This window comes from Leptodactylus fuscus, chromosome 5 (genome assembly GCF_031893055.1).
Source record: "Leptodactylus fuscus isolate aLepFus1 chromosome 5, aLepFus1.hap2, whole genome shotgun sequence".
Taxonomy (NCBI): Eukaryota; Metazoa; Chordata; class Amphibia; order Anura; family Leptodactylidae; genus Leptodactylus; species Leptodactylus fuscus.
The window spans coordinates 83,798,633-83,814,610 of NC_134269.1; the positions used below are offsets into that span (position 1 = coordinate 83,798,633).

Sequence of the window (15,978 nt, forward strand, 5' to 3'; positions counted from 1 at the left end):
TGCAGGAGCGATGCTGCTATTCCGAGGGGGGGGTTGGAGGAGCGGAATAACAGCATCGCTCCTGCCGCTGCTGGCTTCATGCAGGGCAGAAGCATAGCGATGTTGCTGGCGTCTGTGCATCTGTGCCGGCGTCTACACCCCCCGGCATCCGCCTCTCTATTACAGCGGATGCCGGGTCTGTATTCACATATGCAAAGCCAAGCGGCGAGATGCCACTGGCCCTGCATGCACGCTCATAGATGGTGAGACCAGTCTAGCCTTCACAATGCGAATACAGACCCGACACCCGCTGTAATAGAGAGAGGCAGATGTCGGGTCTGTATTTGCATTGTGAAGGCTAGACTGGTCTATGAGCGTGCAAGCAGGGCCAGCGGCATCTTTCCGCTTGGCTTTGCATATGTGACCCCGCCCACCAATGACGCAACAAAGCCGGAAGACAGAAGATTTTACAACAACGAAGACTGGTGAGTATGCGACGTGCGACAACCCCTTTAAAGGGGTTATGCCATAAAGGATATTTCGACAAGGGATAAATAGCTGATTGGTGGGGGTCTGGCTGCTGAGAACCCCACCAATCTTGAGAACTGGGGTGTTTTACCTGACTGGAGCTGCTGGCTGAATGTAGGTGTACCCCTTGATGGACAGGATGCAGCTGCGCTCCCATTCACTTCAGTGTGTACCAGACATAGCCAAAGTACAGCATTTCATTGACGTGAATGTAAGCAGGAATGCATCCAGTCCAGCAAGAGACAGGCGCACACTGAACTGTAGGCTGAACTCAGTCTGAATACACAGCCCTATTCTCAGGATCGGTGTAGGTCTCAGCAGTCAGTCCCCCACTGATCAGAAATTTATCCTCTTATCTACATAAATATTCTTCATGGCATAACCCATTCAGTAAAACACACACAGCAGGAAGTGAAGATCAAATGGAGGTGGATGTCAACTTAAAACATAATTATATGTGACAATATTCATAGTCTAAGAACAAGTCATCAATATCAGATTGGTGGGGTCTGATATCAGACGCCCCATACTGATCAGCCATTTGAAGAGTGTGGAGTGTTCAGTTCAGAGCTGCAGCCTCTCTACTGCTTACCTACCACAGCCCCATACCTTGTCTAGGCGATGTGTGTGGTATTAGCTATGTGACAGATGTATATGACGTCACTAGCCTCTGAAACGGAGTGGGAACTCACTAAAGTACTACTGCAGCTTAGAACCGATTTTTGACAGGGGTATCAGATCTGCACTTAAATGAAAGAGTTGAGGCATCCTAAGAATAGCTTAGCAACTTTATTTGTATATCAATGGAAACTAAAACCTTATTCACTCTTGAATGAATTCATGAGTTATACTGTACACATAGGACATAAAACAAAATACACAGTGTGGTCTGTGAGAAAGTGACAGGCAAAGTCCTGGAAGGACGCTATATCTCCCCCAGACTCCTCTCTTATGTGTGGTGAGTGAGGTCAGTACAGGGCTGTAGCAAAAACCTCACCTGTGATTTTTAACCACTTCTTTCCTACAGCAGAAGGAGCACACGCAAACCATGTCAAGACCTCAGTCCTGTGCAGTTCCTGGGGGAGAGAGGAGGTGTCGGGTCCTGTCTCTAAAAGCGTGTCTACTGGTGAGACCTGTGTGAACACAGCCTCTGTTTTGTTTGGTTTTGTTTTCCGTGTGGCTGGAGCAAGCCATACGTATAGTTAGCATTCAAGTGTTTAGTTAGTAGCTCAGCCGAGCAGGTTTTGTGTTGTTGTTTTGCCTGAAATTAAGGCCTCTTTTTGTTTCTGCCAGTTTTGAAAAAATAAACACACAGGGTAAAACCTGTTTGTACAAGATTTTTGTGTCTGTCTCTGACTGTCTGGGTCCACTGCTGCTACCGCTGAGCTTACTCCCCCACAGGTCACAAACATCGTATTCCGCATGCAAGCAGCAAGTCCCAGGCAAAACAATACTGTTAGAAAACCAGACATTTCTTATAGTTGGAAGAGTATTCCTGGCTTCAGACAGCGAGATGCTAAGGCTCTGAGCAGGTCATTAATATTTAAGGACTGAAAAACTCCTTTAACAGGAAAGCAACTTTATGAAGTATAAACTAATAGGGTGTCTTCATGCACAGGATGAGCTGGTGGAGGCCAATAGTAATATTCAAAGTCCATGCAGGTATATTACCTCATATAAAATAATATCCTCAGCACCTAAAGGACAATAGTTTTATAAGCAGCTCAGAAAGAATTCCTTATTGTCAGGCTACTTTCATACTGCTCATTGTTGTCCATTTAAAATATGTGCCATGATGAATGGTATCTAAGTCTTTAAAGGGAATCTGTGTTTTCATGAAAAGTTAAGATATTTGCAAGATTTTGGTGAGCATACTATTCTCTGACTTTATAAGCCATCATACATGGCCCCTGTGAGGGATATTGCCTTGCCAACCCGCTTGGCACACCTGGCAATCACCCTTCTTTCTTACTTTCCACTCACGCTCCGCGAGTGTACCTGGGTCTTATAGGATAATACGAAACAAGCTTTATAAATTTTATATATTTATTAACCAGAGTGGGTCTGTACTAGCCACTAACATATACAGAAATACATATCAGTGGATGACAAGCAAATATAGATAAAAGCATAATACAGTACATAAAATAAAATGGGAATAAAAGATAGAAAAAAGAAACAATAACAAAACAAGTCTGTAGTTGGTTCTCTGGGTCCTCACCTCTAGGCCTCAGGGCACAAACTTAAGTCAGCAAGGAGTTTCAATCTGCTCACATGGCTTCCAGAATCAGAACTATCTCTGTCTCCTCATGGAGGGAAATTTAAATCTCCCCCAGTCTCCTCCCTGAGTGATGTCATTAGGGATAGAAGTCCAACCCTCAATCCTTGAAATGAAATAACTAAGCACAGTCATAATTCCTCTCCAGATGATCAGTGTCAGGCGAGTGGTATGATGGAGTTCGTGGTGATGTCCCCATCGTGTAGACACCAAGGATGACACCCCGATTCCCTTTGAGTAATGAGTTCCGTGTCTGGACTTTTCCCCTGCTTCCAACCCTAGTGAGTTTTAACTTTGGCTGTGGAATGTCCACTTAGGCAAATATTATCAGAAGACTATATTCCCTTTGAAGTTGGGCTTAAAGACACCAGGTCTGGGTCTTGTGTATTCAGTACACCACTCCAGGATGCCCCTCTGCTGGGATAATGAGGTTAGCACAGGTATGCTAATGGAGTAGCACACAATCCACATTCCTACAGCTAAACAGGTTTTGTTAGCAGACACAAATGGCATCCCATGTATGAGAAGTCTGACCAGGTGATAACTTACCAAGACAAAATAATATTGTAAAATACTTAGCTGGGAGTCTCTCATCACAGCCCCCTATCAATTTTTCTGCTGCTTTTAGCCCCATCATGGCTGCAGCAGAGTTTACATTTGTATCTGAGGCAGGGGTTGTGTACAACAGACCCTCCCCTCTCCATTCATTGTATGAATAGACTAGCGCTCCCTCCCTTCACTCCATAGTCTGCAGTAACTAAGTATGGAATGTCTCTAGTAACAGGGAGTGATCAGCAAAAAGAAAGCCATTTAGTGGCAACTGTGACCAACGAACCAGGGAATTCAGCAATGTAGTGAGGTGCAACAGTTACCAAAATCTGCATCCATATCTGGGAGTTTATCCGCTACAAAATGAATGGGAAATATATAAGAAGCTTCTTATACTTCTCCCTTACACTCAATTCACTCCTAGCTTTAGCTCAAAAAAACTGCAGCAAAATCTGCAACAAAAAAGTTGCATTTCCGTAACATGGGGCCTAAGCCTAAAAGACAAGGACTTAATGAACAGTTTAGAAAGTGGGTGTTGGAGGAATGAAGGTGTTTGTTTTGAATTTCATGGCTATTAGTTTACAGCTAAAAGAGAAGTATAAAAAAATAAAAATAAATCAAGAAAACTACAGCAAAATGCAACAGAAAATCACTGTGTGCACACAGCCTAACTAACCAATTAATCACATCACAGCTCTAAATGTAACAACGATCACAGCATTTTTTCCCTATAAACACACTCATGTCTCTGAATGGAAAAAAACAGAGAATGTCTGTTAGGGCTAGTTCACATGGGGGCAATGAGGCAGATTTCTCCTCAAAATCTGCCTCCATAAAATGGTGGTCTATGGAGACTGCTAGCAGTTTTTTCTGCTAGCAGAAAAAAGAAGCAACATGACCTTTCTTCAGGCAGATTCCGCCTGAGAAAAGCAATAGAAGTGAATGGAAGGCGAAAAATGCCTAGCATTTTTTTTTTTTCTTCAAAAAACAGCAACTGAAAACGTTTTTGTTTTTTTTAAAGTCCATTCACTTTAGGGGAGGGGAAAACCGCCTGGCGTTTTTTCTGAAGCAGTTTTTACCAAAAACTGCTCCAGAAAAAGCTCCAAAAAACACCTCAAGGTAAAAAAAAAAAAAAAAAACGCTTGCTAATTAGGAAGCTTTTTTCAGGACCAAAATAAGCCAGAAGGTTTTTACGTGTTAACTAGCCCTTATAACTACAGCACACTCTCTTGTGAAAATAGCAATACTCTATCTATATAATTACACCTTGGATTAGGCTGGAAGCAACGTATATGACTACAGTAACACAGATTGTCCACAACAAGCTATATAAGGGCAACATATTACAAGCTAGGGTTCTGGGGTATTCATGAGGCCATGAGCATTACTACCCATCAAAATGCTGTCAAGTGGCAAAACTTTTCAGTAAGGCTTTCATTCCAGTGTTACCTGTCAGGGATAAACTGGTAAGTTTGCAGAGATTATATGGTGAAGAGGTCTGTATAGGTACAAAACTTTAAAAATATCACCTATTAAGGTTGGGCAATTAATCAAAAAATAATCAAAATTGAAAGTCCAGTCAATTAATCAATATGAACTTACTTACATTATTTTACATCCATGGCATGCCGAATTACACTGCTACTGGCTAAAAGGATGTATCACTAAGTGTATGCTATTCAGTAAGGAAGTCTATTGAATGCTAGGAGAGAGTTTTCTAGAGATGTTCTGTGACCTCTACAGAAGTGATTGTGCAGGAAGAGAGAGAAGATAATGTATGTCAATTTATCGTCAATGGTGGATCTTGCATTATGTATAAAAGATGATACCTGTCATTGTAATCCTGCCTGTTCTGATAATGAGGATACTGCTGGAAAGAAATCTCAATAAAACAGGACGTGTCAGCCCCTTATTCGATTTACAGGTAATTCCCAGCAACAGAGGACCTGGATACAATGTTGCTAATTGTCTGTATTATTATGAGTGTTACAGGGCTGTCAAGCTGTTTCCTGTGGCAATAAATGGGCAGTAAGTAACACTACAGCTGTAACTACAATATGAGAATGGACTGTGTGTTTTAATCACTTCCTTAATTAATACCCATTTAAAATGACAATTATATACTCACCTGTCCATTCAGCCAGAGACCCAGCAGAGAGTCTCTGAATGGATCCCCGGTCTTTGTTTACCTTTGCTGCACACAAGCCCCCATTGTTCTGAAAACAGACATGCAATGGACGTTAATTAAAACATCCACTATATGTCCATTTTTCATTGTGTATGAGGCCTTCCATCATAAATACACTGGAATCAAATCTATCACCGCTCTGTATGCTTTGATTTTCCCTAAAATTTATGTTGTTTGGCCTAACCGAAGGGTGGACATGTCTCTGTAATATGCTGCCCTTACACAGGACAACATGTGACAGGTCAACTTTAATTTCAATGGTTTCTTCAAGTTCGATCAGAAAATGTGCCAAGTTGTGCTGGCTTTTTAGATTTACATCTTCTGTCCTTACCGTGATTCTCTTCATATCCAGCTGTCGTAGCTGCAGCATATGTCCCAAAATTGTTTGCCTGTACCATGACTCTTGAGCTATAGGGTTGCCATCAAGTGTGACATCTGAAAGCGATGTTGAGTCAGCAAGGCACAGGATGTCATTGATTCTGTTTGGAAAAATGAAATACTGATTAAAGACATATAACCTCATAGTTTATGTCACCAAAAAATACATAGAACCTGGAGATCAGGAAAAAAATAACAATGAACTCACAACTTTATTACTAAAAAAAAAATAAAAAATTTAGAAATAACATGTTATAAACAAAAAACAACAGCTTTGTTGAAAAGTAATCTAACAATTAATGAGGAGCTTAACCTATAAGCAACTTTTCATACCACTTACAATCATCAGACTGGGGTTCCTTTGGTTCATCCTCCATCTATCTATATAGCACATGTGCAGATGCCCTGGAATTTCACACCAAATTCCTCACAGAGTTTTTAGGCGAGGATTTTGGCGCTGAATCTGTGTAAAAATCCACGTGGAAAAAAACGCCTCTCTATAGAGTTATATGGGTTCCGCTAGCTTTTTTTCCCACTAGCGGAAAAAAAAAAAAAAAAAAAAAAAGCATCCTTCAGGCAGATTCCGCCAGCAAAAACCACCACAGTCAATGGGAGGTGGGAAAGCCATGTGGAAGTGGCAAAAACCGTGTGCAAAAAAACGCTAGTGATTTTTCCAAGGTCCATACACTGTGCTGGAGGAAAAAAAAAAACATTTCCTAAAGCAGATTTTTTTTCCTTGTCAAAGGGATGGACCCTTAGTGTTTCACTTCTCAGGCCCAGTGATGCATCCTCAGGACCCTGTAACTAAAACTGTGCTTGGACAGTATAAAAAAAACAAACAAAACAAACAAACAAACAAAAAAAACACAACAACCTGTGACTTTCTTTCTACTTCTATTTCCCAATTTGAAAAGACGGTAAGAGAGGACACAGAATATATCAACTTGAAGGCCATAACAGTGAAAAGGAAATATCAGACATTATAGAACAGATCACCAAAGAGTGAGAAGAAAAAAATAAAAAATGTGTTATACGGTAGCTATGGCACCATAATTTAGTAGAGTCCCCCACAAAATGGCGGTAAGCTCCAGCATCATCAGTAGCATTGTATGATCATTCCCACAGTTTACTAAATAGTTCTGGCATTAGAGTTTACATAGCGGCTGAGATTTACTATTGCAGTTGACATAAGACACAGGCGCAAATAAGGCACATCTAGTTTGTGCTAGCATTTTTGACCTGCTAGAAAATATTAATGTGGATTCTCAGAAGAATGGGGCATGGTTTAAATATGCCAAGTATTCGTCCAAACAAATTTCGTGAACTTTGCCCATCTCTACACACCAGTATTCATAGCTCTGTTCAACCGAACAGATGTTGTTGTTTTTTGTTTTTTTAAACTGATACATATTTGTATTCATTTTAAATATTAAATAGATAGATCCATTAAACAGATCTTCTGAACGGATGAACGGATGACAGAAACATGCCATGAAGCCCCTAATCCTAACTTCAAGCTTAACGTCTGACACAGACTCTGACTCCTCTACCTTTCCTAGGCTTTAACTCCAACTATAACTCCTTCAAAAATGGCCAATTTATTTATTTTTTTATCAATAAAGCAAGAAGCCTTATTGGCAGTACATGTCACATTTCAATCTTAACTGATCAGTTTTATACATACAAAAAAACTCCCCTGATGTTAAAAAGGGGTTGGCCACTTTCAGACCAATACTGAGACACAAACGTTATTGTTTGTACAATAAAAAGATTTCCCAGTGTATGTTGTATATCAATTGCTCACAGTTCTAGATCTCCGCTTAGAATATTTATTCTGTTACTTACAGTGGATAAAATTCTGACCATGAATTCAGCACAGTTGGAATTAGTTATCTAGCCCCCACCATTCCCAAGCAACAAGCGCAGTTAGTTTTGGTGCCTGATGTGCTATTTAAACTCTGTAATGTTAGAAGGGCAGTGTCAGGCAGAGGGTGTGATTCAGACCTCCAATCAGAGAGCTCTGAATCACAAAAATGAAGATAGTGTTCACACCTGCACCCAGAATATAATTTTATTTTTTCAATCAACTATGTGTGGTTTATCTAGGATCATAGGATATTAATACAGTTGTACAAATAGGGAGACAGTTGTCGTAATGCTGATGACTAGAAGAAGTGTATAAGTACGTGAAACGCGTTTATACAAGTGCTGCCACATCAACAATAACCTCTTCTGGTGAGTGCCACTATATTTCTTCTTCTATGTGTATCTATGGACTGTTGCTCTGCATTAGTTGAGCACCACAGACACAATTGTAACGAATCCTGTTGCAAGTCGGATACTCACTCGGAGGTGGTGGTGAGCAGTGACATACTTAACTTGTGTATGGCACACATAGCTATAAGCTCTGAAACTTAATAGTGAATTAGCACTAAATAATCTGTTTTATATATATATATATATATATTTCAGTTTTCCCAAAAATTTTAAATCAGCAATCTAATAAAAGTAATATCAAGAAAATATGTCAGAATTAAATGAATAACAAAATGTAAATATTAGATAGAGCAAGACAGCGAAGCTGATACAATAGATACAACTGATACAACTATTGTACTTCATCTGCATGTGGCTGGGTAGTTGTGAGATGCTGCAGGATTAGGTCATTGTCATAAACTGCATCAGAGGCTGCTGGTATGAATGGAGAAAACTCTATGCCCTGCCCATGCACACGCATAACTTTCTATCCTATTCCACTGTCAGCTGCCAAAATACAAATTATATTTCCATATATCATCTGACTTCAATTCATAAAATATAGCAAAACAGTGAGCTGTCTAGCAGCTATGCAGGAGAACATGCTGCAGCAAATTGTTCAGGAGGTTTGTTCCACCCTAATCCCACCCTCAAAATTAACCCTAGCCAGAAGCTCAAGACAATCCTGACTTCACATCCAGCAAGTAAAGAAAAGTACTGCCCCCACAAGTTTGCCCACCACACAGAGTCACCCATAATATTGTCAGACATAGAAGTCTTCTCCTGCAGCAGTGACCTTACAAATGTACCAACAACAACCCTGCTCACTCAGATGTACAAGCCTTAATGTCCCTAGAACACAAATATAGAATCTTCCCTATGGTTCTGCATATGGCTTCTCTATGGCTCTTTAATAGGAACTTAGCAGATAGATGCCCAAGAACAGTCACTTGTAGCCAATCTTTGACAGTAGAGGTCAGCGCTAGAAACAAAAAGAGCAGAAAGAATCACAAACTTTCACAGTGAAATCCCAGGCTGATATTTACCTTAGTTGTCACAAGCTTGAGTAATCCGGAGTTGCATACAAGAGGCCCACACGCCCCATGTGGCCCTTGAGCCAAACTGTGGCTCAATTGTGGCCAACTGCCAACAGTAAGCACCCATGTAAATAAATCCAATGAAGTAATTGCTAATAAAATTCCATCCTCCATAACAATGGACTTCATATAAGCAAGCTGCAAGGTTCAGTCAGTTGTTCTTCATTACTGACACAATGTGCACAAGATTCACTGCAGGCAAACTTTTAGTATACCCAGAGGCCTACAATCTCTAGTGCCTAGCCATCACAAAGCATGCTGCATAGGCTTGGCTGCCTCATTAACCCTTTACAGCAAGGGATTCAAATCCAAGAGTTCTCATTCTCTATGCTCTGTAAATGAATGCAGTACGACTAAAGACAGGAAGGTGTGGCAGCTGCTTTTATAAACCAAAGGCACCACACTATTCTTGTCTGTAGGCTGTATCCGCACTGTGCAGTAGAGCAAGGACATCCCTAATGACAGCATTACACAGCATCCACAATGCAGCCAGGCATCAAGACATCAAATGTATCCATAGCTTACCTTGATATGTTGTTAAAGCTGAGATAAAGGAGCTGAAGGCTGGGCAAAGTATCCACATCTCTCTAAAAGGAAGCATAGATGGACTACATCAGTAGGATTATGTGACGTAGCACAGTAACATCTGCTCAGCTGATATAGCACCCTCTGCTAATTCTTGTGGTCCTGCTGCAGCATCGATGACAAGGGAGTGCTAAGCCTCAGTGTCGTGGCTATCTGGAGGCTGAGCTGCTCTGCAGAGCTAGGTGAACACCAGAGAGATGATGGGTGGGGAAGAGAGGTCCTTGCTTTCAGTAGCCAACATGCAGGCTCGGCAATTATACTGCACACTGGCAAGAAGACTGATCAGCTGCAGAGCAGCAAATTGGATTTTATAGTATAGTCCTAACATGACAGCGCCTTGGTAGACTGCACACCAATTCACAGATCACACAAGCTCTCAGACATGAACACAATAAAATGACCTTTGCAGCCTATTGTTTGCTGCTTTTTATTAGGACCACACACGCTCAATAATTCATGCATCATTATGTCGTGGATAAATACATCATTTATATTTCATGACTCCTTCAACATATTTCTCAATATTTAGCTAGAAATGTGTACAAATAGCAGGCTCCCTGATCAAGACATGTATAGTCAGGTGCAGAAGTACTTAGACAATGACACAATGATCATCATTTAGCCTTTGCATATACTTCTGCAATAGATCTACAACAAAGCAGTGAAAGGGCTTGCCCACTTTCTGCATAAATCTTAGAACTTCTATACACAGATAAGTAATGGCAGAAGTAATCACTACATTACAGGACCCACAAACCGAAATCCCCAGTGCCCATAGATACCAATGTAAGCATGCTGTGGCATCTATATCTTCCTTTATCTCCCAAGTGCTGATACAGAACTTCCTTAGCTTACCTGTATCTCTACCTGCACAAGAGGACAGCTGTCATTTTGGTAAGCTATGGATGCTTTGACTTGTCTACATTGGTACCCATGGTACTAAGGGGGTGATCTCTGAGCCAACTAAGGTAGCACTGGAAGCAATGTAGCAGTTTGTTATGCAGTGAATGGCACTTACGAAATGTCAGTGGAAAGTGGACAACCCCTGTAAGATGTGAATAAAACGCACATTTTCTGCATTTATTTCAGGGGTTTTGCATTATCCATTGAAGAATTACACCCAAGTTTTACAAAGCCAGTTCATTTTCGAAAGCTCAAGTGTAATGGGACAACCTAGCATCATTATAAAGATACATTTTAATACCTTTGTAGCCTATGCCTTGTTGCTGGTACAGATGCCTGAAGTACATCTTATACAACTCAAAAAAGAGCAGCACCAGCCAAATACAAGGAAAGCTAGGGTGCATGTCCTCAAAGTCAATGGTAAAGCCCCAGGCACAAATAACAGAGAAAGAAAAAGAGAGGCAGCACTCTAATATGTGAAAAAAGGGAGTGTGGCCTCTCGAAAGAAAGAAAGAAAGAAAGAAAGAAAGAAAGAAAGAAAGAAAGAAAGAAAGAAAGAAAGAAAGAAAGGAAAAAGAAATGACACACACATATATATCTATATATTATATCAGGCATGTCAAACATGCGGCCCGCGGGCCGCATGCGGCCCTTTACTGGCATATCTGCGGCCCGCACAACAGTCTCAAACTTTGTCTCTAAACGCTGCTACTCGCTGTGTAGACGTGATGTGATGACGTCACATCGCGTCTACAACTGTTAGCGCGAGAGAGAGTGCGGCGGGGGAGCGAGGACTCGGAGTCGTCGGAGAAGGTAAGTTTAATGTTTGTACACATAGAGGTGGAACGTGAAACTGGGGGGAGATGAAGGAAGGAATGGCATGACATTGGGGGCAGAGAGGGAGAGGACATGAATCTGGGGGCAGAGAGGGAGAGGACATGAATCTGGGGGCAAAGATGGAGGGACATGAATCTGGGGGCAGAGATGGAGGGGACATGAATCTGGGGGCAGAGATGGAGAGGACATGAATCTGGGGGCAGAGATGGGGGGGCATGAATCTGGGGCAGAGATGTGGAGACATGAATCTGGGGGCAGAGATGTAGGGACATGAATCTGGGGCAGAGATGGAGGGGACATGAAACTGGGGGCAGAGACGGAGGGGACATGAATCTGGGGGCAGAGACGGAGGGGACATGAATCTGGGGGCAGAGATGGAGGGGACATGAAACTGGGGGCAGAGACGGAGGGGACATGAAACTGGGGGCAGAGACGGAGGGGACATGAATCTGGGGGCAGAGACGGAGGGGACATGAATCTGGGGGCAGAGACGGAGGGGACATGAATCTGGGGGCAGAGACGGAGGGGACATGAATCTGGGGGCAGAGATGGAGGGGGGACATGAAACTGGGGGCAGATGAAGGGTGTATATGTAAACAGATAATTTTCTTTTATGAAACTAACAAAATCTTCTCAGAGAACAAGGCTGACTGATCACCACTTATTTTTGATCAAAGTAGGCACTGCGTTTGTCATTTCAGCCTGATGTACCAACAATTGTTAGCACAAACAGGTGTCAAGCCACAGGACAAAACACTAAAAAAGATTGAAAAAAATGATAGCAAATAAATGTTTAGTTTTTAATTGCTGTATTTTTGTTAAATATATTAGTTGCTGTTGCACACTGCAAATATATGTTGCGGTTACATATTACTACTTCATATCTTGTTTTCATGACTGCTGTTAAAATACGTGTGTGACATTAGCTGCTGTGTGCGGCCCTCGCAACAAACTCTTGTTATTCATGTGGCCCTTGGGGTACCCTGAGTTTGACATGCCTGTATTATATTATACACACACACAGATCTATTGGATTTCTCCAAATTAGTTGCAGTGCCATATAAAACCAGGTTAAATAATGTAATTTAGCTTCACCCTTTATTAATTCTATAAATGTGGTACAACATGGGGTATCGAATGTGACTGTAGCTGAATTTACTACTAGGCCAAATGGCAATAACTTCATTAACTTACAAGATGGGCTAGGTCCGCTGACACCTATCTCAAGGATAGAATTGAATAAAAAGAAAAAAAAAAAAAAACTATCTATATTCTGGCTACACATATAGTGGCTATGTACTTCTAAATTTTACAATAACTCATGAAGAACAAAGAAAATAAAAGATATGTGTAGAAAATATTTCTTTTTCCATCTTATTTCCAGGGAAAAGCATGCAGGAGTTTTGTTTTTTTATTCAAGTATTTCCTCTGAAGCAGAGAGCTGAATATAGAAAACACTATATACTGTATCCTATCATTCTGAAAAGATGGAGGTTTTGATGGCTACAATTCTAAGAGTCATCATTCCCCCATTGCATTCTGACATACAGTAGGAGTGTGTATAGAGAACCTCCTCCTGACCTCAATAGCAGATATTGTGCTGTCTATGTGTCACATACAGGATTTTACATTGATTAATTTAGACATAAGGCTCACATTCATTATTATGGCAAGGGCTGGGAAGCCAGTGAATGTAAAATCAGTCTCTGTCTATTTGATGCTAATATCTTATTTAAGGCTTCTGAATGTAGAATCATGTTCTAGTATTCGTTGTTCAGCCGCAATGAAATGCAAATTACCTATAACTGAGTGGTTGTGGGGTTGTACAAAATTTGTCCATATTACAACTGTTGCATTTCTGTTATAGCTAGAACACTGCAAGGACGTATCATTCCAAGAAAGATCTGTCAGTCCACTACCAAAGATCCCAAAATCTTAATGGTTTTTCATACAGCTTTATTTTCATGCATCACACAAAACTTAAAAGGGGCTGTCCACGCAAGAATGGTCAACCCTTTTAAAGTGTAAGTAATCTGGGGTCAGTGAAAAAAAAAAAAAGTATACTTGCCTTTCGGCGTTGCTTCGTTGTCCTCCAGTCCCTCCTGAGTCATCTGCCCCGGCGGCGTCTCCTGGTGTTATGCTGAAGCCGCTGATTGGCTTCAGCGGTCACATGACCACTGAGGCCAATAAAGAGTCTTCAGCACAACGCTGGAAGAGAACCGGGATAGCAAATGAACCGGGAACCGCGGGACGACAACGGAGCAATGGGGGAAAATGAGTATACCATTTTTTCACTGCCCTCAACGTAATTAAACTTTCAAAATTTACCCTGGACAACCCCTTTAAACAGGTTACAAAGTTGTAACTAAACCCTCCATGTTTTTCTTACAAACACCTGTCAATGCATTGAGATGAGGTATGGCGCCGTTTTTAAGAAAAAGCTGCCATGGTTTTAATAATCCTGGACAACCCCTTCAGGAAACTTGGGACATCAAAGCCTATATTTTCTTCTGTTCCATTAGCCAACAGCAGCCATCTCACAAGTACTTCTTACCCCTCTCAGGCTCGATATACTAAATAATCTCAAACATAACATGGCTTTAAGAATCCTGTTACATCTCATGGCTGTGCAGAACAGAGGTATTACAGTACTCTAGTGCAAATGAATAGACAACCATATAAAATATGGCTGCAATGTGCCCTTCTGAGCAGTGGAGCCTTGCTGTGACTAGGGCAGACCTGAGCAGGTTATGTGAACAGCAGTTGTCTATTTCTTCTAGTAAGTTTTGGAAAACTGCAGAAATCAAGTAAACAGCGTGCATAAAACTGCTGCGGTCTGCTGTCGTTTTGGGATGTTTTATAGTGCTATGTACGAATGCTGCTTATTGTTTGGTAACAAATAGCCAATTTCATGAGTCAGATTGGGTTTAATTGTATAGATTACTCTGCAAGGCCGTGGAGTCAGTAGGTCAAACCAGCAATTCCATCTCATCTATTTTTCCACAGCCAGATTCCTAAATTCCTATTAAAGTAAATATATAACAAACTATGCATTTAGTTAAACAATATTAATAATTGCATAATTTAATTAAAAATAATGAATCACTTAATTTTGAAGTCAGAATTGGTAACTCCAACTTCATCCATCATCAATGGTACTTGATTTTATACTGTCTCAAAATGCATATAAACAGAGAATTGCCATTTGTGAACACCTTACAGACAATGTGATGTACAAGCCATTGCTATATATAATTCTCACCACAGCACTGATGTTGTTATGCCTCAGGTTGAGCTCGGTCAGCGAGTCTAGACCAGTTAAGTTTTCCACTTGGCTTATTTGATTTCGAGCAAGGTTTAACACTCGCAACTCTCTCAGGTGTCCAATATTCTCTATTTTAGAGATCTGTAAGAAAGCAGGAAACAAATCAGTGAAATGAAACCTAAAATATCAATAATGCAGTCATATGAGACCTTATGGGTTTATGCATACATTACTGACCGATGTACAATACAATAGTCAAAGGGGTTTGCTTGGTTTGGAAAATTCCTTCTCAAATACCCTATGTGGGCATTCTGCACTAACACAGGAGCATGCCTCATTCATCTCCTCATGGTGATAGAATGGAGAGAGTGTACAAATGGCAGCAATACATGAAGAACCCAATAGGTCCACGTTTTACACAATGCAATGTTATTTACACACAATGTAGGCGATTTCTCCATCCCGTTCATGGATACATTATTTCCTCCAAATACACTGCCTTGGGTTAAAGGGAGTCTTTCACCAGTGTGAAGCACATTCAACAAGAAACATGGCTAGACAGGTCAGGTTCATCTGAAAATTCACGCCTCTATTGATGAGAATTTCATTTATTTCAGAATATGCAAACGAGCAGTCTGGAGCAGTAAGGGTGGCTCTGTTGCGGCATCCCACATTGCTCCAATATGGTCTTCTTCACCCATCTGGCCTAGCCATTTTCTTATGTTCAAGTATGGGTATTAGTGCAGTGTGGGACATAGAAGTTTGGAGTAAGGGATCTGCCCTTGATGCTCCAGACTGTCCTTTTACATACTCTGAGAAATTAATTTCTCGGTAACAGAGACACAAAGTTTTGTGAGGATAAAGGCATTACATTCTGAGGAGCCTGAACTATGTAAGGGTCAGATCATGTTTTTTGCTTTAAAACAAATTTCCTTGAAAATATCCTTTACTCAACAAAAATGTCATATCCTGCTCAGACTACTGAAAAACTGCCCGGTGTTGCCACCACTATTACACCTACAACCCTTTCCATCCAGTTAATAAATCTCACCCCTTGTTCCTTTATCGCTCTTCCCCTCTGCCATCCTCTTGACTGGATACCAAATGACCAGCAAATTTATTTCATAATACTGAC

The 15,978-nt window shown here is 41.0% G+C and overlaps 1 protein-coding gene across 1 annotated transcript in view; it reads right to left on the reverse strand.

Moving 5' to 3' along the window:
- The window catches only part of LOC142203106 (leucine-rich repeat-containing protein 49-like), a 115,544-nt gene that overhangs the window by 66,746 nt on the left and 32,820 nt on the right, over nt 1–15,978 (reverse strand). Inside the window, exons 8-10 of the mRNA XM_075273599.1 lie at nt 14,841–14,984; nt 9,779–9,840; nt 5,854–6,001 (exon numbers count right to left, since the gene is read on the reverse strand). Coding sequence (XP_075129700.1) covers nt 5,854–6,001; nt 9,779–9,840; nt 14,841–14,984 — 354 coding nt within the window. The remainder of the gene's footprint in view (nt 1–5,853; nt 6,002–9,778; nt 9,841–14,840; nt 14,985–15,978) is intronic.